Source organism: Manacus candei, unplaced genomic scaffold, assembly GCF_025592945.1.
Source record: "Manacus candei isolate 608988 ecotype Guabito, Panama unplaced genomic scaffold, ASM2559294v1 h1tg000056l, whole genome shotgun sequence".
NCBI classification, from domain to species: domain Eukaryota; kingdom Metazoa; phylum Chordata; class Aves; order Passeriformes; family Pipridae; genus Manacus; species Manacus candei.
In genome coordinates, this window is record NW_026138104.1 from 13,218,707 (window position 1) to 13,246,263 (window position 27,557).

Consider the following 27,557-nt stretch of genomic DNA (forward strand, 5'->3'; position numbering starts at 1 on the left):
ATGCGGGCGGGGCGGCGGCGCCTGCGCCGGTCCCGGTTGTGCTGCGCTGTGCCGGGCTGTGCCGGGCTGTATCGTGCCGTCTTGTGCGGCCCGGCCCGTCGGTCCCGCCGCTCATCCCCGCAGCCATGTGGAGCCGCTACCGGGGGCTGCTGGGCCGCGGCCGGTGAGGGAGCGGGGGCCCCGCGCGGGGAACGCCCGCCCTGCGCTGCCCCGGGCCCCGCTCGGCCCCAGGACGGGCAGCGCCTCGCTGGAGGCCGGCGGGACCCCGGGCGTGAGGGACGGTGCCTCTCGCGGCTGTAGCGCCGCCGGCGGGAGCGCGTTTGTTTAAAGGGAATTGTGTTGTTTCAGGTCCCTGAGTCGGAAGTCGTGGAGGTGGAAGAGCGTTCCCGCGAATGAGAGGGCGCTGGAGTACAGGGTGGGCGAGCACATCCACGGCTTCACGGTGAAGCAGGTGAGCGTCGCCCGCCGCTTGCGGTTCCTCTGCGTTTGTGTACATCAGTTTCCCCGTGGTTGGAAGGCACCTACGTGAGGCCACTGCACACTGAAGACTTACAAGGATGCTTTGGGTGATCAGTCAGAAAAATGATGCAAGAGTTACTTGTAGCTACCTTTCTGCAGTCAGATTCTTTAGGTACCATTAACACGTGTTCCTATAGGGAGATCATCATGGCTAGGTTTCGCGAACGAAGATTTGGGAAGGACTCTACCCACATTTGCTACAGGCGTGCTGGTGGCTAAAGAGGCCAATGCAAGATAGCAAGAACAGGGAGGTAATTCTAGAGTAAATAATGCACCCCGCGATCTTGTGTGTCTGCTGCAGGTGTGACCATTCGGTGTGGCCTCCTAAAAGTCCTGACTGATAGCTGAACTGCATTGCGTGCTGTTTTATGAAACACATTCAAGCAGTATTTTCTCTTCTAAGCTACTTTTAACACCTTTGTTGAGAACCTGTGAGGGAAATAACATGTTGAATTTCTTTTTGCTTTTTTGAAAAAAAAGCAGAAAGTGAGGGTTATTTTCGAGATGTGATTGCCAGTGACAGAGCTAGTGGTAGAACAGGGTTCCTTGTTTTTTCTTTTACTGCCCTAGCCACCTGCATTTGAATATATGCATTTTCTTTGTATTTCTGATTGAATTTCTATCTATACCATAAGAGTATGGTTCTTTGGTTGTAGTTTAGTTTAATTGGGTTATTAATTTTATTTTCCATTTGCATAATGCCTTTTTCCTGTCACACCATAGGAACAAAAAATTATTTAATTCTTTATAAGACAGTATGATATACAGGATCAACTAATTGAACATTCCTATGTCATCCATGATCTATTTGACCCAGTTTCAATCCCACTGCAATACAAATGTTTTATTCCAATGCAGGTGACAGCTGTTCCTGAGCTGTTCCTGACTGCAGTGAAGCTTAGTCATGATGGTACAGGAGCCAGGTATTTACATGTGGCTCGGGAGGACTCCAATAATCTGTTCAGGTAAACATTAATATGTGTATAACGCATTCAATCTCAGCATCACCCTGTGGTTTTTGAATTGTAATCTAGCTTCATGACTGGATTTTTCTGTAAGAACAGAGAGGGAAGTACTTAGTTTGTGGGTCTTCTTAGAGTTTTTCAGGTTGGAACAGATGTCGTGAAGTCTGTTGTTCAGTCTGCTGCTCAAAACAGGGTCAGTATTTAATTCAGGTGCAGTTCCTCAGACATTTATGCAGGTGAGCCTTCAAAACTTCCAAAGGCAGAAATAATGCAACCATAACCTTTCACAAAGGTTTGTTGTTTTTTTTTTCTGAACCTTTTCGGTAAAAATCAGTGTGTTTACTCGTGTGCTAAGAGCTTCTGTACTACCTCCAGAAATAGAAGTGCAGAGGTTATACACCCTCTGAAAGAGGTGGCTGAGCACTCAAGAGTCTGAAGAACGCAATAACTCTGCATCCTGATGTGTGTCACACTAGCTGTCAGCCAGTGATGATGTTCCCATAAATCACAGCTGTAGGTAGGAGTTGGGTGGACTTCTCCTCACAAATGAGTGCATTCCACGCTGTGCTCTCTGTCTTGCAGTATACAATTCCGAACCACTCCAATGGACAGCACTGGGGTCCCACATATTCTTGAGCACACGGTGTTATGTGGTTCTCAGAAGTATCCTTGCAGAGATCCATTCTTTAAAATGTTAAACAGGTCACTGTCCACTTTTATGAATGCATTCACAGGTAAGCCAAAAGTGAATAATGCCACTTAAAATGCATGAGGTTTTATTGCATTATGGCTGTCTGTTGGCTCTCCTTAATTTCACTTTGGGGAGCCATTTTTATTAGGTGTGAATGTTTTGAGTGAGATATTGAAAAACTAACAAGGCAAGACAACAAAATAGATCTTGTTCATTTGGCAGTTACAAAGTCCCAGTAGAGCTGGAGCTTTGTAGTATACAGCAATACATTTAATTCTTGATATGTATCTATGGCTAAAGCAAAGCTCTTGTGGTAAAATAGCTGCGATTTTAAAAGTCCATGTATTCCTCGACAAGAATACATTTCATACTTACTGTTTCTTCCAGTTATTTATATGGATGAAAAGTTAAAAATAAATTATGGCAAAATGCATCTTAGACTTTCTAAAATGCTGATCTTTTTTATGTTTATTTATATGCAGCTAGTGATTACACACTCTACCCATTTTCAACACAAAATCCCAAGGACTTTCAGAATCTCCTGTCTGTGTACTTGGATGCAGCATTCTTTCCATGTCTACGGCAATTAGATTTCTGGTAAGACAGCTTGAAACTGGACTTCATGGTGCAAACCTTAAAGTAAAAAAAGAGCCCCCAAAAATCAACAAAACCTTCAAACTCCTAACACTTCTGTTATTAATTTTTCAGGCAAGAAGGTTGGAGGTTAGAACATGAGAACCCAGCTGATCCTCAGACACCTCTAGTCTTCAAAGGAGTTGTTTTTAATGAAATGAAAGGGGCATTTGTAAGTTTTGTGAATGTTTGGTTTAAGATCTTACATGTGGTGCATTATTGCACCAGAGATTCTCATTCCTCTTGAAAATTTACTAAAGTCAACAGTCTGTTGCATAGGCGTGTTTGTTTTTTTTTTTAAAGTGAGCCTGTCAAAGGTTTTTTACATATAAAACAACACCTTGTTAATATATTGCATTGTAGAATTTTCTCTTACGTTCACACGATAACGTTTTATTAACGTATGTGGGACTGCAGAACTAAATGCTTATGTGAGGAGGGAGTTCTTGAGTAAGTTGGAGCTCTGAGGCCTTGTTGTTGAGCACCTTTTATCTTTAAAATGTGTTTTGATGACTTTCACTGAAATGTGGTGTTTTCCTCTTAAGACAGATAATGAGAGGATATTTGCACAGCACGTGCAGAACAAAATCCTTCCCGATCACACTTATGGTGTAGTATCTGGTGGAGATCCATTATGTATTCCTGATCTTACATGGGAGCAGCTTAAACAGTTCCATGCCACACATTATCATCCAAGCAATTCCAGGTATCTGAAATTGGGACTAACTTTCTAGGTTATGTAGTGATTTAGCACTTTGTTCATATTTCTGTGAGGGGAAGACCACCAGTACAGTGTTTCCATCCACATGGCCAGGAACATGGATAACCTGTGCCCTACAGCAGCTAGGACAGCATTGAAGCAAGGAATTTCATGTAGGAAGAGCAATGAGGTTGGATTTGAGGCAGGAAAGAGAGATGGGTAATTTTCAAGGGTGTTTCTGTTGGCTTGATCATGAGGATTTGTTTTGGGGGTTTTTGTTTACAGATGTTTGACCCTGAACTCACATGGGTTGGGGGGAAAGGAGCACAATAATACATATTTAGCAATAATGTTAAGGAGTTATGATACAGGTAGCATAGATGAATCTAGGGGTTCCTGCCCTCTTTGAAGTCAACACAGATTAAGTTAGAAGTTACAAATGAATAACTGTTAATTTACTCCCAGATCACATATTACTGTAGTGGATTCCAAATAATGGATCTTCATTTGAGTCAGATACTAATTTGGTTGCTGCTAATAAGGTATTTAAACTAAAAGTCAATTTGAAAGTTACATGGAGGGAAATAATTATTTCTTCTGTACTAATTTTGTTCTCAATCTGTTACTCTGATTAATTCACTTAAGGAACATCAGCTTGTCTCTTGATAGTGAATTTACCAGCCATTGTTTTTCTCATCGTCCGAAGTATTCTACTGTACCCGTGTTTAGATTTTTTAATTGAGGGATAAGATTTACCTGAGACATACCTCGTGCTCATATAGTTCCCTGAAGGCTTGTAGATATGGGAATGTGTTTGGTAGACTGACCCATGGAACCCAGCTGTGTTTTACAGATCATAGGCATGGACCATTGTATTTTATATTTTATGTGTGAGGACTGTACGAACTTTGTCCTCTGAAACTTGAGTGCACTGGGTTTCTGGCTTCAGTTACTAATATTTTTTCTTGTATCTTTGTATATTGCTGCAATAGAACAAATTTAAAAATAAAAAAACTGAACATAAGAAAAATCATAAGGCATTTTGAGGCCTCCAAAGCATAAAACCCAGCTGAAAAATGTGGAATTTTACCAAGAGGTCTGTGATTTTTATGTATGTTCCAAGTTGGTGGGTCTTAACTTTGAGACATTGTTTGTAATGCCCCTCTCAAGATGTAACTGAATTATTGGAAAACACATGACATACAGAGTATATTCTAAATTTCATGTGAAATCTGATGCTTAATCCCAATCTTTTATTTGAAATGCAGGTTTTTCACTTATGGTAATTTTCCACTGGAGCAACATTTGAAGCAAATACATGAGGAAGCATTGGTAAAATTTGAAAGAATTGAATCAAAAACTGACATCCCGAAACAGAAGCTCTGGGAAAAACCTGTAAGTAAAAAAATCAAACCAAACCCCAAACAAAACAAAAACCCACAAACAATTAAATAAAAAGAAACAGTACACATCCAGTCTTGGAACTGCAGAAACTGAATATACCAGGTTAATATTTTAGCCCAACCTCTGGAGTTACTCTTTTGTTTAGAACTGCGTAAACGAGCTGAAGTATTTTTATTTTTGGTTGTACTGGGGACAAACTGTGTTTATTTTGAGTTTCAGTAATGATTGCATGCAGTTGTTTATATTTATTATTTCCGGTTTGCAAGGCCCTCATCATCTGAAGCACTGGTGCTACAGATAGAAATATTGATACATAGTGTCAGGAAATACTCCTTCTAATGGTACCCAACCCTCCAAACATTGGTGTCAAAAATATTTTTTTCCATTCTCTCCCTCCCCCCTCCTCCTTTTCCTCCCTGACTTGTCCGGAAAGTTTTAGCATTTGTTTGAAAGCCAGCTCAGAATGTTAATTATGGCCAGATTTCCTTCAGCCTCTTCTCTATTGTCCACTTTTACAAACTGAGATACCACTCACATTTTTCAAGATATCCCATGTTTGTGTATTTGCTCATGAATATTAAACTTACCCGTGAGTATCTGTAAAATTATTTTAAATCTTTAGAAAGAAGATGCTATGAAGATGCAAGCAGTCATTTTTTGTTTGTAACTTCTGCTCTTAAGTTTAGTCTGTATCATTTATTTTACTTTCCAGAGAGAACACAGTGTAACATGTGGCTTGGACTCATTTGCTGCTGATCCTTCCAAGCAGACAACTGTCAGTGTCAGCTACTTGTTAACAGAGTAAGTATATAAAAATGAAATTCTGAATCAAAGGCTCATTTTGGGACTTTAAGCAAGATGTAGGTATGTTTCATGTCCCCAGTCCCCTTGATAAACATCATCTTTAGGGGAAGTAATGCCATGGGAAAGTCAGACAAATCCTGCTTTAGTAAATAGAAGTTTAATTGCTAAGCAAAATTTGTCTTTAGCAGATAGACACAAGGAAAATCAGGCATTTTACACAACTGTTCAGTGAGTGAGATATTTGATAACACTGTTTTCCTTTCAATTTCCTGTCATTTGCCAGTTTTTCTGTATGACCTACTACTAACTTATCTCCCCTCGCAGCCCAGTTTAACTTGCTTTACTGGTAGTTATAACAAGTGAGGGGTGCAGAGCTCTCTTAGTTCCCCAAGGTCTGGAGCAGTGTTCATAACTGACAGTTATTTCTCTCTGGCTTCCTCTACATTGTTTTGTAAAAGTAGTTCTGAAATGGACCTGGTGTTGCTGGGTGTCACACATTTGTAATTTGATGATTTTTAAGAACTATTAATTTTTCTTTAGTATTACAGACACTTTTGAAACGTTCACACTAAGCCTGCTGTCTTCACTGTTGGTTGATGGGCCGAATTCTCCTTTTTACAAAGCCTTAATTGAGTCTGGTGTTGGTACAGATTTTTGTCCTGATGTTGGGTAAGTGTTACACTTTACATTTCATCACTATAAGCAGTATTAGAAAAGTTAAAAACTGGTATTAAGTTAGGAGAACTCTTCTCTCATACAGGCAGTTTATACCAGAATAATCTTATTTTAATATTAAAACATATTAAGAATTTCTTCTGGTGAACTGTAAGCCATTCTCAAGTGTAATTTTTAGCTCATCAAAATAATTTGGTAGATGCGAAGTTAGTTTAAACAAAGTTGTATTGTTTAAAGCTTATGACCAACAAAAATGGATAGATGGTATAAAGCATGATATACCTTCAGTAGCCTAATTTACTTAAGTTTTTCATCCTGGACATTTAGTGTTACTCAGAAGAGTTTGGTAGCTCTTCTCTGTACCATGTTGCTTTTTTTGCTTCTATTCTGTGATTTAGGAGTGGGTAGGTCTGTCACAAATGTGCCTTTGTGCAGCTAGGTGCCATCAACTTGCCATCCCTTCAGTACAAATGGGTATTTGAGGCAACACTTACTCAAACTGTAGCTCCTGCAGTCTTCTGAGTGTCTTCGTGCTGCAGCCTGAGGGTGGGTGGATAGTCTTCACTGAGCCACAGGGCCATCTGCTCGTCGTATTTTGCCTTTATTGTATGCACAAAGAAAGAAGCACTTTCCAGGCATGATGCATCTGACTGATTTTTAGACTTGAGGATGACAAAAATCATGCCTCAGTGCACTGACTGTCTCAGAGGCTTGAGTAGGAAACCTTACTGTGCTCACTGTGATTTTAATGTCTTACTCTGCCAGTCTCTATGTGAAGTCATTGGCTTCCTGCAAGTCCTGTGTCATGCATGCCAGTGCCATGCAGACATCTTAATATTCCAGAGCATGGCAATAGAAATCCATCTTTAGACACTGAAGTGTATTTTGACTAGTTTGTATTTTTGGTCAGCTGAGCCTTTTCCAGGCTGGCTCTGTTGATACAGGGTTGAACTGTACAGTGAGCTGGCTTTAATTCGCCTTAGTGACTGTGCTGATGAATCAATCTAGAAGAAAATGTTTGAGTCCAGAGATCACTGTTGAAAAATTCAGTACCTGAGCCTACCACTGAATTCCTTCTGTGCTTTTTAGATGTGGAATGCTGGTTGTATATGAGCTGATGAGCACCTATTACATTTTGTGTACTGGCTTTGGTTTGGACTGCTAGGTGTTCATGGAACACTTCACTTTGACCACTTACTTTAAAAATACTGCTTTAAAAGTACCATTCCACTCACCTGCTTAAGTCTATAGAATATATGTGTTTGGTAATATATGCAGCTGAAATTTTCACCTCAAAAAGTGAGACTTCTTTACCTGAAAGAAGTTACAAATGAATGGGAAGATGAACAGCAAATACCAGCTTTTCTCTTGTAACTGTTTTTTTTTCTCTAATACCACGTGCCATGTGTTTCCTTAACAGTGGCTACTACTACTGAAATTGAACAAAACTTGCTTTTAAGTTCCATTTCTTGACTCTTTGATAATTAGTTTTCTTTCTATCTAGCTTTAAAGTCTTGTGTGTGTATGTGGAAACGATGGGTGTTTTTTTTTCTCCTTCTGCCTTTATTGGCAGATTTAACACTTAAGTTGTAGTACTTGTCACTGAGTTGGATATGTTTTATTCTAGGTTTAATGGCTCAACAAGAGAAACTTATTTCAGTGTGGGTCTACAGGGTATTGCTGAAAGAGACATTGAAACTGTGAAACAGATAATTGCTAGAACAGTTGATGAAGTTATTGCGTGAGTAATGCTCAATTTTTGAGAATACTGTTAGTTTTTAGTCTTTTAGGTATTACTATAATAATATGTAGGCATATAATAATACACATATATATATATTTAATAATATGCCTTAAAAATTTAGTTACATTACAATAAACGCATCAAAGAACCAGTAATATTGTTCAATACTCTTAAAACTTGTATCTGCTACTTCCTCTATTGTAGCTTTTTTTCATCAGTGTAATCTTCAGGAGTTTAATGATATTAGTGCAGTTTCACTAAATGACACAACATATTAATATTATTTCATACCAATTTCAATTCAATGGGGAAGACATTATGTTGTAATGCTTCCTTTATCGATGATATAATTCATTTTCATACCTTCATTTAAAGTGATTAGTGTTAATGGATATGATTTCCTTCTCTCATCATCCCTTCCCAAAGGAAAGGATTTGAGGAAGATAGGATTGAAGCTCTGCTTCACAAAATTGAAATCCAGCTGAAGCATCAGTCTACAAGTTTTGGACTTGCCCTGACATCTGTAAGTCTGTGTGTGTGTGGTTTTTTTAAGAATAAAAAACTCAACTGCCTATATCTTTATAAAATATGGGATCATTTTGTAGGCTCTTGGTGTGTAAAACTTTTTACTTAGGGGCTTTTCCTTTGTCATCTCATGGGCATCTTTTCTTTCAGTAGCCGTGAAACTACCTCTGGACTCCTCACTGTATGACTTAATTGGGCAGTGAGCCTGTTGTCTCTGCCTGAATAGTAGCTTTGATTGCAGTAGCACTAATTACTTCTGTGAGGGACATGCCATACTGGCTCTGGGAACTGTATGTTTTGGCTGGATGCCTTGTGTGTTTTTAAAAGCCAAATAGGAGGACTGTATTTTTCTATGGAATTTAGGATTGTACTGCTGTAACTTAATTTCAAGATTCACAAGTGAAAATGTACACTAATTCAATTCCTGGCTTGAGTTGCTATGGAAAGTTCTTCATATAAACCCCCTTCAAATATTGAAAGGCGACGGTAAGGTTTCTCCAAAACCACCTCTTCTCCAGGCTGAACAACCCAAGTCTGTCAGCCTTTCTTTGTAGCAGAGGTGTTCCAGCCCTCTGATAATTTTTGAGTGCCTCCTCTGGATCTGCTTTAACAGATCAGTGTCTATCTTGTCCTGCAGGCCCCAGAGCTGAATGGGGTCTGGAGGGAGTGAAGTAGAGAGGCGGAGTCACCTCCTGCAAGCTGCTGGTCACACTGCTTGTGATGCAGCTCAGGGTACTATTGGCTCTCTGGGCTGTGAGCACAAACTCTGATCTCATTTCCAGTTTCTCATCCCCAGGCCACTCTCTGCAGGTCTACTTTCAAACCATTCATCACCCAGTGTGTACTGATTACTAGTCATTGCCCCAGCCCAGGTTCAGGACCTTGCACTTGTTGAACTTCATGAGGTTCATGTGGGTCCACACCTCAAGCCTGTCCAGGTTCCTCTGGGTGGCATTCCTTCCCTCCAGTGTGTCGACTGCTCCACACAGCTTAGGGTCATCTGCAAACCTGCTGAGCATGCTCTCAGTGCCACCTGCTTGTATATTGTTAATAAAGGTGTTAAATAGTATCAGAACCAGTACAGACCCCTCAGGAACACACAACACTTGTTACTGATCTCCCTTTGGATGTTGAGTATTGGAGTGCAACTGCTTGCATGTGGTCCTACAGCTGATTCCTTATCCATCAAATAGTCCTCCCATCAAACTCATATCTCTCCAATCTAGCAACTAAGGATGGTGTGTGGGACTGTCAAAGGTGTTAGGAAAGTCAAGATAGGTGACATCAATTCAGGAAAAAGCTCTTCAGAGTGAGGATGGTAAAGTGCTGGAACAGGCAAGTGTACTGGTTTTGGCTGGGGACAGTTAGATCTCTTCTCAGTAGCTGGTATGGGGCTGTGTTTTGGGTTTGTGCTGAATACTGCTGATGACACAGAGATGTTTTCATTATACTGACACAGTGTCCAGGCCTTCTCTTCTTCTCACTCCACTCCACCAGTGAGGAGTCTGTCAATGGGCCAGGAGCTGGGAGGGGACACAGCTGGGACAGCTGCCCCCAGCTGACCCAAGGGCTGTCCCACACCATGCGACACCAAGCTCAGCAACAACAGCTGGGGAAAGAAGAAAGCAGGGGACGTTTGGAGTGATGCATTTTGTCTTACCAGGTCATCATTACATGTGATGGAGCCCTGCTGTCCTGGAGAGAGCATAACACCTGGCCTGCCCAGGCGAAGCAGGGAATGAATTCCACATTTTGCTCTGCTCATGCACAGCTTTTGCTGTTCCTCTTAAACTGTGTTTATCTCAACCCAAAAGTTTCCTCACTTTCACCCCTCTGATTCTCCTCCTTCATCCTGCTGTGCTGGCAGTAAGTGGCTGAGTGTGGCTGCCAGCCAGGGATAAACTGTGACACCAAGGAAGTGGTCATGGCCCCAAGCCTCTCAGTGCTCAAAAAACATTTGGGCAATGCTCTTAGATATTTGGTTAAACTTTTAGGTTACCTACTGGGAACCAGCACTGAATTGTTGTAATGACCCTGCAGAAGCCTCAAGTAGAGTGACTTCTTTTGTTTAAAGAGAACTAACTCAGGCATATTCTGAAAGAATACTATTCTTTAAATCACATTAGGGAATTTCCACAGAATAGATAAAAATAGTTATTACTGAAAAAGGCTGAAGGCTTATGATACTTGCTTGAAATTAAACAGGTAAGAAAAGAGAAGGTGGTTTTGACAGTTAACGATGGATTTGTTCTCTATATGCTTCTAGTAAAGGCTTTTTCTTTCATATCTCTTGGATTTTTTTATATTTTCCTTTTTTTTTTGTTACTTCCCCATTCATACAGAGTAGAAATACAGAAGCTTTTGGTATCTTGCTCTGTGGTGTATTTGAAGAACTTTCAATAGCAACTCAAGCAAACAATAGTCTCAAATTAGAAAATAAAACTAGAATAAAAACTTTCCAAAAGAAATATCCTGGGGATATTTCTGATTATTTAGTGTCTTCTTTCTCCAAAGTCCCATCTATTTTACATATTTGCGTTACCTTATTATAAATCATTTCATCTGATGGATACAATAAATGGATAGACTGTAGTGTGTATATATATATATATATATATATATATATATATACTACTTTGTCCCTACCACCTGTTTCTTTTTTCCTGCTTTCTTGAGCTGAAAAGTTAATTTATTTTAAATGTGTGGGAGGAATGAATATTATGACATATTTTCAGAATACAGGTATAGACACCTTTGCAAAAAAAAAAGGTAATAATTAGACAGTGGTTTTGTATGATAAAATTGAGGCAAGAATGGAGAGAACAGGGGACAGATGATGATGGAATTGTCCCTTAATATGAACAAGGATTTCAGCTTTTTTTTCCTGCTCTCCAAAAATGTTAGAAGTACTCATTATATGTCTGTTATTCAAATATAAATGGTAAAGTGGTTTTGGAACACAGGGGCTGTCAGTTAGAGAAATGCAGATGGATTGTCCTGCTTACCTAATTATTCTTTTCCATTCAGCATATAGCCTCGTGCTGGAATCAAGATGGGGATCCAGTGGAGCTTCTGAAGATTGCAGATCAAGTCTCTCGGTTCAGGCAGTGTCTTAAAGAAAATCCCACATTTCTTCAGGAGAAAGTTAAAACATATTTTAAGGTAGGCAACCTTATGGAAAGTTATCTTCAGTATTAATTTTTTATTTAATTTTGTATTTAAAATTAAACTGAAGGCTATTTTTTTGTCACCATGTTGCCTATTTCTAGGTGTAGATTGAACAGCAGCACTTGGAATGAAGCATGTTAATTTCAGATGGTTAAATGAAAGCTTTTCAGAATGGAAAAATGTTATCTGGTTGGACATTTGGAACCACACTTAATAGAACACTGATAAAATACTAATGTTTTACCAGACTGTGATGCCTGATGCTACAGAAGGGCACATGGGGTGTTTCCTGCTGAGAAGTTGAGAGAACTACAGACCTAGTTATATGTTCCTTAATATTGACATAGCAATGTGTATCTTTTCTTCGGTGAAAAAGATTTGATTACAAATAAGATTATTTTGGTGCTCCTCATGTTTACTGAACTGCTGTCTGAATTTTGCTGTCAGTGCCAATAACTTTCTGCTCTTTTTATGTTTTCCTGTCCATATGTACTTCTGGAGTTCTTGCAGAAGTAAAATCTATAAAGGCATTACAGCACTGAATAGTTCTGAAGCCCTTAATTAGCTAATGCCAGAAATGAAAAAAATTCACTGATAGTAATGCAAAAGTGGTTTGGTTTTGTTTTGTTGTAGTTGGGGGAGAGTGTTGTTGTTTGTTTTGATTTTTGTTTTGGTGTTTTTGTTGTTTTGTTGGTAGGGTTGTGTTTTTGCTTGTGATTCCCCCCCTAGTCAACTTGTTTAAATTGTGTTGAAAGGCAGATGTGTTATAAATAATTACCAATAAGTAATCTGATTGGTGTAAATGTTGGTTCTCATATACTCAAAGGCAACAAGAGGCAGTGGCCTTAATTGAAATCAGTTTTCCTAAAGGCATTGTTAGTGTCTGGAGGCAGTAGGGAGCTGTTAAATTTTGGCTTTTGTAGGTGCAGTATTTTTGTGAATGTCCTTTACAGTTCTGCTGGGGGGGCTGAGGCAAAAACACGACTCAGCAGGAAATGATGAGAATAGTTGGATGTTCTTCTATCAGAAGATTATGCACTGTTCTGCCTTGTACCAGGAAGTTAATAAAGCAGACAGGGAGCAAGGGAGAGAATGCCATTTGTTCTGTCCATTTTAATATAGCCGGTTAATTTTGCATTTCCCTCTTCAACTCCATACTCAGTTGGGTTTCTGTAGTCTTTTCACAGAGGCGTGGGGGAGATAAAGAACAGAATCCAATTACATTGTCCCAGATTATTGGCAGTGTCTGTCAGCGACAGATGTTGCTGTTTGACTCCTACATTGAAATGGGCAGTTTTTGAGGTCACTGTCTTTTGACTGGCCTCCCAGTACTATGGCAAATGGAAGCTGCTTGAGTAATTTTGATATTAGAATTCCATAGTCTGGTATAACTGAAGAAGAATTCAGCAGCAGTTGTGACATTTGCATTATACCTGGAGTTCTGTGGCAGCAAGGCTGATGTAAACCATTTCTGAGCAGGATAAGGCATGCATATCATTATATATTATATCATATGGGATGTCTGTGCACTCAAGCTTGGGCAGGTTAAAGAAGGTATTTAATGAAACCCTCCTGCTTTTAATGAAATTCCCCGTCTTAGAGTACTCTCCAGATAAAATTTGTGGCATGCTGCTCTGTGGTGTTACGTACAGTTGTTTAACCTTGATTTAATTAGACTAATGAGTCCTGTGTGCCATTTAGGGATTCTGAGTCTGTGCTGAAATTTCACAGAAGGGTGTTCATGCTTGTTGTTGTGGTGAGCTGCCTCTGCTCCCCACCCCTGGATGAAATCGAGAGTTCAGACTCTGTGTGTGTGATGCTGTTGATAACATGCAAGCCAAATGATGCACAGACCATTTTTATTTACTGCTGATGAAGCAATAATCTGAGGCAAGGAAGCTGCCCTCAGAATTAATAATGCTTTGTTTTGGGATATGTTTCTGCAGGATAATCCGCACAGATTGACTCTGTCAATGAGTCCAGAGGAAGACTACCATGATAAACAAGCTAAAATGGAAGCAGAAAAGCTGGAAAAAAAGGTCAATGCACTTTCTGAGGAAGAAAAAACCCAAATTTTTGAAAAAGGTTAACTTGCTTTTCACATTTTTATTTCTCTAACTGCTTAAAACCACAGTTTTTTAGCTGATGTTCTGTAGAACATTTTAAATTCTCAGGGACACTTCAGCGTTTGCTCTGAAAGGGATGGGTTTTTTTGTTGGAAGTTTGGGTATATGTATTACAGGGCTGTGCAGTGCAGTGCTTACACTACAGTGTATTGTTGGTATATTCTTGTAGTTTTAACACTCAAAAATAGAATTATCAATGTCTCTTAGGGCAGAAAAAAGGGAATTATTTTAAAATACCAACCTGCTTGTTCTTTCCCATGTTAACTTGCACTAAATGGGAGATGAATTCACAGAATTCAGGTAGTTCAGGTCGGAAGGGACCACAGAGGTCCAACCTCTATGCTCGAGCAGGATCATCCCAGAGGACATGGCACAAGATTGTGTCCACGTTGTTCTTGGATATCTAGTGAGAGAGACTCCCCAACCTCTCTGAGCAGCCTGTTCCAGTGCACAATCACCCCTCCAGTAAAGAAGTTCTTCCTTATATTCAGGAGGAACTTTCTGTAGATCAGTTTCTGCCTGTTGCCTCCTGTCCTATTGCCTGGCACCACTGAGAAGTGCCTGGTCCATCCTCTTGACACCCTCCCTTCAGACACATACATACCATCATGTACCTTGACACTGTTTATGAGCATGAGGTCTGTTCCATGCACCTATAAAACCTGTATTTTGTAATTTTATTTCTTATATTTCCTACCTATCAAGCCAACTATAAAAGTAATGTTGTGCTTAACTACTTCTGGATAATAACTTAAACTTGGAAACCTTGGACAGGAGTCTGTTTTTGTGAAGGCAGTGATATAGTGATCTAGTCATAGAAATCCTCCAAGAATGCGGTGTTAATATTCTGAAGCTTTGGTGTGAGACAGGAGACAGGGGAGCACAAAATCAGAGGAGGCTTTCTGCTTACCAGGATAAATTGAAGAGTACTTAACAGTGACCAGCTAGAATCTGAAAGGCTGAAATGTGTAATTAATCACAAGAAGTTACCTGCATCAGAGCTCTTGAGTAAGAACTGGGGGGAATGGGTTAGAAAGAAGCTTCTTACCTGCCAGGTCTGGGTCAGAGTTCAGAGTTGGGTGACAGGGCAGACTGGCAGGTGTCTCTTCTTCAGGGATTAAATTGCATGTTACTGTAAACAGGATATGGAGAGGGAATTGGAAAGATAATTTACAAAGAGTGTTCTGCTTGCTGTTGTTGCATGATAATTGCAGAATTTGTTTCAGTAAAATATTTGAAAGAATTGCAGATAGAAGATTCCAAACTTCAGAGTTCCATTTTTCTGATCTTTATCACCTCAGTAGGTTTTAAGCTTTGACAGCACTTTCACTAAAAGCTGAGAATGACAAGCTGATACTCTCTCCTTACTAGGTTTGGAATTAATTGCTCTTCAAAGCAAACCTCAGGATACCTCTTGTCTCCCAGCTTTAAAAGTGTCTGACATCGAGCCCAAAATCCCATTTACTGTGCTGGAGACAACACTCACAGGTTGGTGTCACCATTATTTCGTGCTCAAAAGAGCAGCACTGTTGGGTTGTTACCTGCCTGCTTGCCTAGCTGTTGCTCCTTGCAAAGCAGAGGGACTCACTTTGTTGTCCACAGTTATGGTCCTTTCCCTCCCACCTCTGATCAGACAGATTGCAGTGGATCTGCAGTGTGGCCATGGCCTCTGAGGGGCAATGTGTGGCTGTTCTTGACTGGAACAGCCTCCTGCCCTTCCCAGGATCTGGTGGGAGTGCTCCTGATGCCAGCTCCTTGCTCTGGGTGTACTCCCCAGTTGCCCTGCAATCAGAGGAGTCTGAGTGGCATGTTCAGTGCTCTTGAGCAATCTTCTGACTTTCCAAAGACTTACCCAGGGTGCAGCACTATTGGCAGCTGGTGCATTGAGCCTTCCTTGTTGCACTCCCTCCCTGCTCCGTTATTTACAGAATGTAACATACAGGAGCCATTGGAAAAAAGACATAATTGTCATTCTGCATAACTTCAGTGAAAGTGTCTCCTTGCTTTGCCAGTGCTTACCCCATGGAATGATAGAAAATGGTAGATCTCAGTATTGTTACAGTTCTATCAGAATCTTGGAGGTAAATACTGTTCTGTAGTGTATTTCTGACAGACACTTTCCTGCAAAAATGACCAAATGTCAAGACTGTATAATTTTGAGGCTAAAAAAGACCTGGTTTGGCAAAAATTCTAATGTGTGTATTCTAATGTCCTAGCTTAGAGAGTGTACAGTGCAGAAACCTGCTTTCCTCAGCATTTGAGGTGATGAAGGCAAAAATAAGAGAGAAAAACTTCTTGACTTGTTCAGAAACAAGTTGCCGTTTCCTTTATTTGAATGCTATCTCTAAAATATGACCTCTGCAGCAGATTTCTCTTTTCATATTGTCCAGGTATCCATTACCTTACCATGGACAGAAACAATAAAATCTTTCAGTCCAGTGTTCAGTATAATGTGCAAAATTTAAACAAGTGGTGGCTTGGAAATGCCAACAGAAAATTATTCCTAATGGGAAGTTCTTGTAAGAAATTGTTTTGCTTTTGTGTGTTTATAGTAGGAAGCTGTTGATGTTCTTTGCTTTTGTTTTTTTTTTTTTTTTTTTATCCCTAGCTGATGAAGTTCCTGTCCAGTACTGTGCTCAGCCCACCAACGGGGTGGTTTATTTCCGAGCTGTTTCCAGCTTGAACACACTTCCCGAGGAGCTCAAACCTTACGTGCCACTCTTCTGCAACGTCATTACGAAGTGAGAGGCTTACTTCCTTAGAAGCTGAAGCAACAGGCTGTAATACAGCTTGCCAAAATAATACTGCCTTTAATAATTTCAGCATCTGTTCTTACTGTAGAAGGGAAATACTGTTAAGTTGGTTTCCTGCAGAAAGTGGTCTTCTCTCTTCTCCAAAGAGCTACCAACTCATTTTCCCTTTTCCATCACTCTCTGCATTGCCTTGTTGCCCAGTGTCAACACAAGCATTCCCTGAACAGATTGGAAAATCCTTGTAAATGAAAAATAGCATAGCAGAAATTGAAGTTTTCGCTTGAATAGACTTCTGGTCTGATTTCACTATGTGGCCACAGGAACAGTGACCCACAAGGGAAAGTGGACCACAGAGCAGAACAAGTGACCTGGTCTGGGAGGAATATGTTCTTTTTTTGGTGATAACAGCTTATGTGATATTATTAATGTATTTCCATATGGAAGCCTGCACATAAAGCACACTTTTTAATACACCATTTTAAATTAACAGGATGCTTTCAATGAAAAGCTGGATGTGAAGCTTTTGTAAGGTGTGAAGTACTATGTTTGCTTGATAATGCCCCAGATTGTTTAGTTGCTAAATTAGTGTTGTCCTAAACAGTACTTTGCAAATGCTGTATGGATCCTTGTTTTGGCATACACTGAAAATGAAACAAATGTCTCTCATTTTTCACAGGATGGGATGTGGAGCCCTTGATTACAGGGAACAGGCCCAGCAAATAGAACTGAAAACAGGTGGGATGTCTGTCAGCCCACACATCATTCCAGATGATTCACACCTAGATGTGTATGAACAGGTAAATTAATCATAAACCTGCAGGTGTTACACTTGCAATAACAGCTGTGTAGGTAAGGATCAGTCAGGGCTTCCAGGTAAAGGGTCAGCTGATGTGCTCTGAAAACTTAGTGTATAAAAGGACTTGTGCCTTTTTGTGTAAGATATAAATCAGACACAGTAGCAGTATTTTGTCTGAAGGGGAGTGCTTGACGTGGGTATCCTGTCTAAGGCAGTGCTTCATTAGCATCTGTTGCCATGTTTTTGAGTGCTGCAAAACATTTTGGAAGCAGAGGGTAGAGGACAGAATGGTGTAGTGTTATACACAGAGGGTGCTGTTAACATGTCAATGTTTGCAGGATCATTAGAGCCTGTGTTGGGTATAACAGTTCTAGCAATATATCTTAAGATTCTTTCAAACTTGCAGGGGGTCTGCTCTGTGGTCTGTTCTCCATGGAACCGGGAGTTGAATTAGGGGGACTCCTTTGCTGGAAGGTGCACCCCAGAACAGTTTTACTTGTTCTTTATGCAAAAAAAAAAAGAAATTTTTTTTCTGAACTGCTGCTGACTGTTAAGAAGGAGGAATTGAGGAGTGTAGGAGCAGGAGTTGAGAGGCTTGCTTTGTGAGAACAACAGTCATATTTCATGTTTGCTCTAATTTAGTAGCACAGCCTGCATTAGAGTGATTTTGTGATGTTAGCATTAGGTTGGCATCATTACATCACTTTCGTAAAATGTTATTGTGTATTTCTCGGGCCATTGCTTTGGTTGTCTTGTGTGAAGGGTTTTTTTCGTGTTTTGTTTTTTATTTTTTCCTTCAGGGTGTGCTCTTTTCATCTCTGTGCTTGGATAGAAATCTGCCAGACATGATGCATTTATGGAGTGAAATATTTAACAAGTACAGTACATTGGGTTTTGTTGGTTTGTGGGTTTGCATGTGTTTTGGGGTTCTCTTTTACACTCTTCCCCCAACCATTCTCCTCTTCTTAGAGATCCTACTTTGGGATTTCTTTTGTCACTAAATCTTTAGTGTCTCTCTAAACCTAAGTATTGCATCAAGTGCATGAGTATAGAGTGAATTAAATGGACAACAAACAGTTTAAAAGCTCTTTGTTGAACTTGGGATGATGAATTGTTCAGTATAAGACATTCCATTGGTGTCCTTTTGCATGAGATCTGCTTCTATTCTTTTTCAGCCCAAGATTTGACGAGGAAGAACATTTCAGAGTGCTAGTTAAGAAGACTGCCCAGGAGCTGTCAAATGGCATTCCAGATTGTGGGCATTTATATGCTTCTATTAGAGCCAGCAAAAACCTTACCCCTTCTGGAGAACTGCAGGAAATGTTCAATGGGATGGATCAGGTGAAAAGCTGATAATATCCTTCAGTGAGGCCCAAATCCTCGACTCTGGAATTGCAGTGCTGGGGTTTTGCCAATTCTTTCTTTGACTTAATCTGTAATATTTCTGCCTTCCCTTCCCACACAGGTGAAGTTGATGAAGAGAATTGCAGAAATGTCCGATATTAAACCAATACTGCGCAAACTACCACGCATTAAGAAGTATTTGTTAAATAGTGACAACATCAGGTGAGCTCCAGCAAAAAAGAAAAGGGGCATTTTGGTTGAGAGAGGCCATGGCCTGTGAATGTGCATTTCTCAGTGCCTCTCATTGCATACTTTGAAACAAGGTCTGTGGAAAAACTGTAAGAATGTTGTTAATTTAAATTCTCCCTGCTTACAGAATGGCAACTATAGTAGCTATGGTAGCTCATTTTATTCAATTTTTCATATGTAACTGTTGTACCCAGAGTTTGTAAGTGGCCTGTGGGATTTTACAGAAATACTCAAAATTCTGCCTTTTTGTTTTCCCCTTAAAAGTGCTCATTATACAAATACTGTTATATTGTATTGTAACAGTTTAATACAGTATGGTTTGGATTTTTTTTTTCTCCTGAAAAGAAAGTAGTGACATTCTGAAATCTGCTTTATACATATATTGGAAAATGTAAAGACATTAGTAAAAAGTAAACACACTATGGTGTTTAGTGTCAGATGCATTAGAACCAAAATTGGGTCTGTTTGAACTGACCTAAGTTGCAGAGTTTTGTTTTGGAAAGCATGAAATGCTAAGTGAAGTTATATAAATATCTATACTGTTCAAAACCATGGTAGGGCTGCCTGTAAAGATAAGATACAGAGGGCACTAATTTCTTTCAGAGACATTTATATTTGCAAAACTGAGGTAGTCCTGTCTTGTGCACAGAAGTGGTTTGACTGCTACTGCTCAACTTTAGGTCAAGCAAAAGAAAAACAATTGGACTGTGACTTCTTTTCTTTTCTACATCAGATGCTGGATTATGAATATTTTGCCTTTTTCTATGTTAAGATTACCAGAGACCACTGATCTAACATTATGATGGTATGATAGAAAATGTTTAGAAAGACAAAGTGGTAAAATTATAAAAGACTGTCTGAAAACACAAAACCATATTTAAAAACTTGATATGTATTTTTGACAGATGTTCAGTGAATGCAGCACCTCAGCAGATACCAGAAGCATCTAAAGAAGTAGAGAAATTTTTAAAGGGCATAGCTAGAAGTAAAAAAGAGAGAAAACCTGTTCGTCCCCATGTGATTGAGGTGAGAAATTACATCATGTGTGACTAAGGCATCAAATACAGTTCACTCGATCGCGTCATGACCACTGTGCAATCAGGAGAAGATTGTTTTCACTCAGATACTAAGTCCATACAAAGATGTCTGAAGAAAGTTGCAAGAGTCAGCTCTGTGATCAGCTGCTCTGTGTTTTGCCACAGACTGTCTTCACTGCAGTAAAGTAGACAATAGAAATCCTGTAGATCAGCTGTTAAGCCTTACCCCGAGGTTACTGCCTTGGCGTGGGATGTGGAAAAAGAATTTCTTCCTTTCCCTGTTGCATAAAACTAATTTCTTTTTTAGCTGAGCTTTACTAGAAGTGTTGGCCAAAAGCAAATAGGGCATGATGTGCAGTTCCTCAGTTGCATAGGAATTTGTTTCGTTATCAGGGTGTTCAGGACAGTTGGCACAAAAAGTGCTTGATTCAGTAGAGTTGACAAAGGATCTGCTCTGTCAATATGCAGATTTGTCTTAATTTCTGATGAGACTGGAATAAGTTCCCTACCCATGAGTGAAATGATAGTCTGAAACTTTATGGGCCTCATTTAATCTCTGTCTTGGTATCTCTCAGTGCCAAATTACTCTTGGAAGGAAATTCATTTGGCTTTTGCTTAGAAAATACGAAGAAGTAATTGAGTATCTTGCTTATGTTTGTGAAGGCACAGTTTGATGATTGTTTTAAAGAGGTTTGAGTGGAAGGGATTGCGTTTGTTGTATTTTTGGTATAAATCGTTAAATTATCTTTTAATATGAAGACTGGATCTCTTGTAGAAATCTTCAGAAGTGAAACCTGTGGGAAGTGAAATGGTTACTGGTTTGCAGATGACAAGGAAATTAGTTAATGTAAGTACATTACTACTTGAGGATATTGGTATTACCGGGCTGTTACTGATACTTATGGTCCATCTTAAGCTGTTAGGGAGGCACAGCACTGAAACACAATGTGCCCCTCAGTTCCACAGTCCTCTGACTGGATTGTTCCCTTAAACTAGCCATCAGACTTCTTAATCACATCCAATTAGTCCCTTCCTTTCCTTTGTCTCCACCCTAAATGATTCTGAATGTGAATGACACCTGACAGAAGAGCATTAGTGACTATTAAGTGAAAATGAAAATCTGTATTTGGCTACAGGACAGAAAAGCAGCTTGGCATACCCTGAGCTCTCCTTTGAGAAGGGGGCAGGGAGAGCTCAGCCCACGGTTTTGCCTGCTGACCAGTGCTGTAAATACACTGCTCTGCTTGGCCAGCCAGCCAGAGTTGTGTGAGGGGCTGGGAATGGGGTCTCTGAAGTTAAGAAAGGGTGGGGGAATAATGAAATGGTGGATTAAAACTACTGGAGATGTGTGAGGGTCTATTCATGCTCAAGTGAGTACACCAAAAAGTGTATCTGTGAAAGAGGGAAAGAAGCAAATTTTACAGACACCTAGAGACATGGAAAGGACTGGAATTTTTGAAGTGGGGTGGTAAGGAAGAATTGAATTTATTGCAGGGGGTGTTTGAGTAGAAATTCGTATTGCAGCTGCTGTCATAAATAGTAGGGAGGTTTTTGTGGGTTACAGTTTTGGAACCTGTTTTCAATGTCTAGAATTTAGTAGATGGATTGAAATACGATGTGGTGACTATGTACATACATGACATAGAAGTGGAGAGTTATGAACACTTGTTTCAACAGAAGTAAATCCATGGCCAAGTCCAGACTCCTTGGCAGAGGCAGAAGATCTGCAGAACTAGAAGCTGGGGTGTGAGGATGGGTAGCTGGTGGATGGTGTCCCTGTACTTCAGTTTCCCAAGGCAATTCTGTGTACTGGATATGGGCACAAGCGAAATGTCACTGGTTGCACTGTGGGATAAGTGGCAGCTTTAGCATTTGTGTGTCTGTATGTTTGACTTTTTTGAGAACTAGGGAAATTTTACCACAGTTCTCAATTAGATACATTATATAAATTATATAAATTGCATCATCTGCTAACGGTGACAATAATCCATCCTTCTCTTAGGATCCTACTTTCAAACCATGCCAGATGAAGACCCATTTTGTACTTCCCTTCCCAGTGAACTACATTGGGGAATGCGTTCGGACAGTTCCCTACACGGCTCCAGACTATGCAAGGTGGGAAGCAGAACATCAGGGAACTTCTCTGTGTGCTGCATAGTACAAAACCAAATGGAAAGTGTTGGGCTGACTGCAGAAAATGGAGTGTTGATAGAAAATGATTGGCAGTGCATTTGTTACAAAATCTGTACGAAGCAACTGATGCATGGCTGGGTTGGAGGTGCCCTATAAATGCTGAGGTGAAGTATTGGGAGGTGCTGTCTGCTAACTTGGAATAAACAGCCCTGCCTACTTGGATGTGTTCTGAGTTGACAATCCTATGGCACGTAATAAAGTTTAGAATGCTGCTCTCATATTTCATTAAAGTGAAATAAATAGAAATAGACAAGGAATGATCCAGAGCAGTGCCACTCTTACAGTGATGTCACATTATTCAGCTATTATTAGAATATTGCTGCTGTTACTGTTGCAAATTACAAGAAGCAGCGCATTGCAAATGGGGATCCTGGTGAGCTTTAGAGGAAGTTGAGGATATTACTGTTGTCCAGTTCACTGAACATCTTTGCTGTTGCTCTTTCTCTTATTCCAGCCTCCGAATCCTCGCTCGGTTGATGACAGCTAAATTCCTACACACGGAAATCAGAGAGAAAGGAGGGGCTTATGGTGGAGGTGCTAAACTTAGTCACAATGGCATATTCACTTTCTACTCCTACAGGTAACAGTGGGTTTGTTCTTTCCTGTTCATGGCTGAGGGGACCACTGACTGCACTTGGCTGTATCTTATTTTCAACTCAATTGTAGCTCTCTTTCAAGATGAAGTGAAATAAAAGGAATGAAATAACAAGGAAGTGATTCAGTGCTGATGAAGTTAGATAAATTGCTTAATAAACTCTTCCTTGCTTTCAGTGGTTGGTGTCCTTGGGAAAGCCTAATTTACCTCTGCTGGTAGCAACCACTGTTGAGTCTCTGTACTTTGATATTTACTGTCTTGGTACCAGATTTATGTAAAACTGGCTTTTCCTTGTTTCGTCCTGGGTGGAAGAGGCCCTAAAAAAGGGAATTTAAGACTATTCTAAATTTGAGACCAAGAAGTAGGATGATCATGTTCCATAAGGTTATGCGGTATCCCTCAGTGACTGGCTGGAATCACCAGAGGTTTAGCAGAAGGCATTGCTGGTGATGAGCTAGAACTGCCTTCTCCTTCGTTTCTTCTCTTTTTTGTCAGTCCAGAGCAATTACCTTGCATTGGGCTCACCAAAGCACTTTCAGATGGAATTTGAACTGGAAGTGTTAAAAAGTAGTTGTAAACCCCACTAGAAATGTCACGTGGCTGGAGTCCGGGCTTAAATAGTTTTCCTGGCCTAAAGGCAGCCTAGCACAGTGCTTGGTCAGGATTCCTAACTGAAGTTTGAGCAGCTTTGCCTCTCTGTGAAGCTTCAACGTGGTAGGACTTGTCCTGGCAGTAGTCCTTTACTTGCCAGTAGTTGTTAACCTGTGGCACCTGTTTTACAGAGAGCAAAAACAGGTGTAGCAGGAAAAGCAGCTTAGAGAAGATACGGCATATCGTAAATATCACTGGTGTGGGTAGTAACAGCAGATGTGCTTTCTGAGCTGCTGCAGCAAATTGATAGTGCCCTGTGAACAGTGCTGGCTTAGCTGGCCCTCTGTTATTAGACCAGTTCTCTGCACACTGTCTTGGAACTTTTAGGCAACTGAACTGCACCCATGTATCTCAAACTCTAAATCTGCCTGGTTTATAACACTAGTTCCTTCTGGGGAAAAAAATCAAAACTCAAGCAACCCCAGAACCTCTCTTGTATATAAAAAGGAAGTTTATAATTTATTTTTCCCTCTGTGTGATGCATAGTAAATTATGAATGAAACGAGAACACAGCCATTTTGGTTTTTCATTTTGTAAGACTGAAGTAACTGATTTTAAGTTTTCTTTTTCTTCTTAGAGACCCAAATTCGTTAGCCACTTTGAAAACATTTGAAAAAGCAGTCGAATGGGCCAAATCTGGAGAATTCACACAACAAGACATTGATGAAGCTAAGCTGGCAGTGTTTGCTGCTGTGGATGCACCGATAGCTCCTTCGGATAAAGGTATATTCTCACCAGCCTCCCAGTGCTGCCAGTGTGTATTTATTTTTTTAATTTTAAGAGGAAGAAAATACTTAGTTTGCTGAATTGTGTCAGATGATAAAATTTGTACTTGGGAGATGTAAGCTAACTGCAGTTTCAATGAAGCAGGCAGTTTCTGTTGCTTCTTTTCAGACACACCACATGCATGCAGGCTCTCTGCTGAACTTTTCATTCCTACTGCTCCTTGATGTCAGGTGCATACAGCTGGAGGTGGAGGGAGATTGAGGAAAACAACTTTAGGTTTGGAAAGGACATGAAATGCAAACGAATAAAAAAAAATGCTGTCCTCTGATTCAAGGAAAGCTGAAGGATTATTTTTGTGACACAAGCAGGCATATTGACTGTGACTGTCACTAGCCCTTTGTACTTGTTTCTGAAGAAGTTAAAGCATATCTGTCTGCTGGGGTAGAGGGTGTTATCTTCTTTATATATTTACACACTCACGATGCCTTGGTAATATCTTGACATCTTTTCAGCTTATTGACATGTTGCTTCACTTTCCTCGCTTTTCCCTCCCTCCTGCATTCTCATCTGAATTTCAATCCAAAACTTGCCAAGTTAGAATACATTCCCTTCCTATACATAAAGAGTATACAGGGTTAAGATTAGTATTATTTTAAAATGTGCTCATATTAATACTAACTTACTAAACAAGAAAAGTTCCAGTGAAGCTGACTTTTATCTGACAGAATCTGGTTTTGGTCTGGGCAATCAACCACTGTTAGGTGCACACGAGTGCAGTGCCTGCACATTGGGTGTTGGTGTTAGTGAGGGATGACGAACATTCTTTGGCATTTGAACACAGATCTTAACAGAGCGATGGCAAACTCAGTGAACACTGAATGGAGAGCTCTGTTCCATAGGCCTGGGAACTGATGCAGAGAGAATGGGTGTCCCTTCATGCTGTTACTTCATTTCAGTCACTGGGCCCTGCACAAGGACTTGAACAACCTTACCTGGCTGGGAAGTCAGCCCTGCCTTGGGCAGGAGCTTGGACTTGTTGACAGAAGTCCTTCCAAGCCACCTTCCTCCTATGCTTATTTGCCTGACAAAAAGCTTTTCTGTGATTATTTTGGAGTTCTCTGGTTGTTCAAGGAGCCATAGTATTTATATTAAAATACTGTAGGCAAGTATTCCAACAAGAGTATTAAAACATTTGTATGCAGATTTCTGTGTGTAGTACAAAAAGGTGATCAGACCTTCATGTTGCACAAATATCACAATTGATTGCAAATTTTAAGAGTTCTAAAAATAGCAGCTTTATGAGATGCAGCTTGCAGCTACTCAGAAAGTACCAAGACTCTTCATAATGAGTTGCCTGAACTTTGCTAGACCACCATTATGTTCAGATTTTTGACAAATCACTTGCCAGAATAGAATATGAATTTTTTATTTTTTTTTTACTAAATAGGAAACTCTTACTACCTCAGCCCAATTCTAACCTTTAATTCTTGACTCAGTTAGATACTGTCTCAGAACAATGGCCTGATAGTAGTCTCTGTTCCTTTGCACGTGTTACTGTTGTAGTTTGCACTCATTCCTGCACTTGGCTGTGACTGAGATTACAGTGCAATGTGGGGTTTTGTTTTCTTTTCCCTAGGAATGGGTCAATTCTTGTATGGGATTTCAGATGAAATGAAGCAGTCACACAGAGAACAACTCTTTGCTGTCAACAGTGATAACCTGGTTGATGTATCAAACAAGTAAGCCTGTGCTCAATTTAGGAAGATGTTTACTTGAAAAATAGAACAAAAACCTGATTTCTAAGAAGTCTGTGAAAGTTGTCATACTTAAGATATTGGATTTCTCCCCTTGGCCCTACATAGTACTTTCACTATTTTCTTTTGTAACCTAGAAAGAGACATGTTAATTATATCCTGCTTTTTATATTCTGCACTGTAGCAGATGTAACTCCCTCCTACATTCTGAATTTGTGGGAGATTGTTTTTCTTTTGAGAGGTCCAGAAACTAACTGGAGTGTCAGTACACTCACTATATGAGTTGGTTCTACTCAAGTTGTAGCATTTTGTGTCTGACTTCTGAATTACGCTGTAGACATAAGAATTCCACTACTGCAGAGTAAACACTAACAAGTTGTACACATCAAAGAAGACTTTTTCCTGAGATAAAAATATTTTTAACTTGGAGAGCAGAGCTATGGATAACTGAATGCACCAGCTTCTCACTTGTTTATGGGGTTTTTTTGCAGGTATCTTGCAGCTGGGAAGAGCACTCGTGGTCAAGCTGTACTGGGCCCAGAGAATGCGGATATCACCAAAGATCCCTCATGGGTCAAACGATGACTTGCTGCTGAATATCTATCCCTGCTAACACAAAACAAGTCAATCTGTGTGACTACATCATTAGGGGTTTTTTTAGTAACTTTTAATAGTGCTATGGTAACACTGAAAGGTTCATTGCTGTTTTTAAGTGTTCACCAAACCAGTTAGAAGCTGCCCTTGAAATAACGATGTGAAAAATTTTCTAACCATACAGTATTTAAGAGCAAGAATTACATGCTCTGCATGGCAAAGACAGACCTTAATCTTTTACTGAAGCCTCACTCCTCCAATTGCATATGAATACTATATAAAGGAAATATTTTTGTATATGTAAAACTCTAGTTTTAAATGGTGTTTGAAATCATGTCTGCTGTTGGATATATAAAGAACTGTCTCTCATACTGACAGATTTAATTCTGTTGTGTGGTAATTCCAGCTTCCTTTGCATAAGCCACCTACGGCCAAAGGAGTCTGTGACAGTACATTCCACCTTGTGTTGAGCTGAGTGTGGGTGAACTGCAGTGCCGTGGGCGAATCCCTAATGAATCAAGGGACAGTCTATTTAGTTTGCAAATTTGGGCAGCATTCAGTTGTTTTGGTATGACATGGTTTAACTTCTTGTCAAGGTCCAGTTAATATAAGCTGGCATGAGGAAACAATTTTGGCTGTTTGGTATCCTAATTTCAAAAATCACATTATTCTTTTTGATCATTATTGGTGGGTTTTTTTAATAGTCTTGAAGAAGCTCTGAGAAAACAGAAATATCAGATTCAGAAGGGTGTAACCTTGCTTCAAGTTGTTAGAGCTTCTTCTCCCTGCTCCCATCCCCCAGACATAGCTTTATCATTCCTGTGCAAGCAAAAAGGGCAGGTTTTTTTTTCCTTCACTGGTGTGTATAGAGAATCCTTCATGAAGTGTCATTCCCTGTTTAAAAGCAAGTG

General features: G+C 40.0%; 1 protein-coding gene across 1 annotated transcript; it reads left to right on the plus strand.

Annotated features, from left to right (window-relative positions):
• On the plus strand, positions 1-27,023 carry PITRM1 (pitrilysin metallopeptidase 1). Its single transcript, XM_051802322.1, has 27 exons — positions 1-163; positions 349-451; positions 1,378-1,484; positions 2,067-2,218; positions 2,658-2,772; positions 2,884-2,980; positions 3,354-3,514; positions 4,777-4,903; positions 5,625-5,713; positions 6,257-6,385; positions 8,019-8,132; positions 8,562-8,658; positions 11,688-11,822; positions 13,775-13,913; positions 15,326-15,442; positions 16,563-16,695; positions 17,384-17,504; positions 18,304-18,380; positions 18,679-18,844; positions 18,969-19,069; positions 20,002-20,122; positions 20,909-20,980; positions 22,136-22,248; positions 22,781-22,906; positions 24,150-24,295; positions 25,935-26,037; positions 26,544-27,023. The coding sequence occupies exons 1-27, from the start codon at positions 126-128 to the stop codon at positions 26,635-26,637; spliced, it is 3,093 nt and encodes a 1,030-aa protein (XP_051658282.1). The 5' UTR covers positions 1-125; the 3' UTR covers positions 26,638-27,023.
• The last annotated feature ends 534 nt before the right edge of the window (positions 27,024-27,557 follow it).

Coding starts and splice junctions, on each gene's coding strand:
- PITRM1 (XM_051802322.1), top strand. CDS start 126: ATGTGGAGCCGCTACCGGGGGCTGCTGGGCCGCGGCCG. Junction 18,845..18,968: donor TGTTCAATGGGATGGATCAG/GTGAAAAGCTGA, acceptor CTTCCCACACAG/GTGAAGTTGATGAAGAGAAT. Junction 20,123..20,908: donor TTCGTCCCCATGTGATTGAG/GTGAGAAATTAC, acceptor GATCTCTTGTAG/AAATCTTCAGAAGTGAAACC.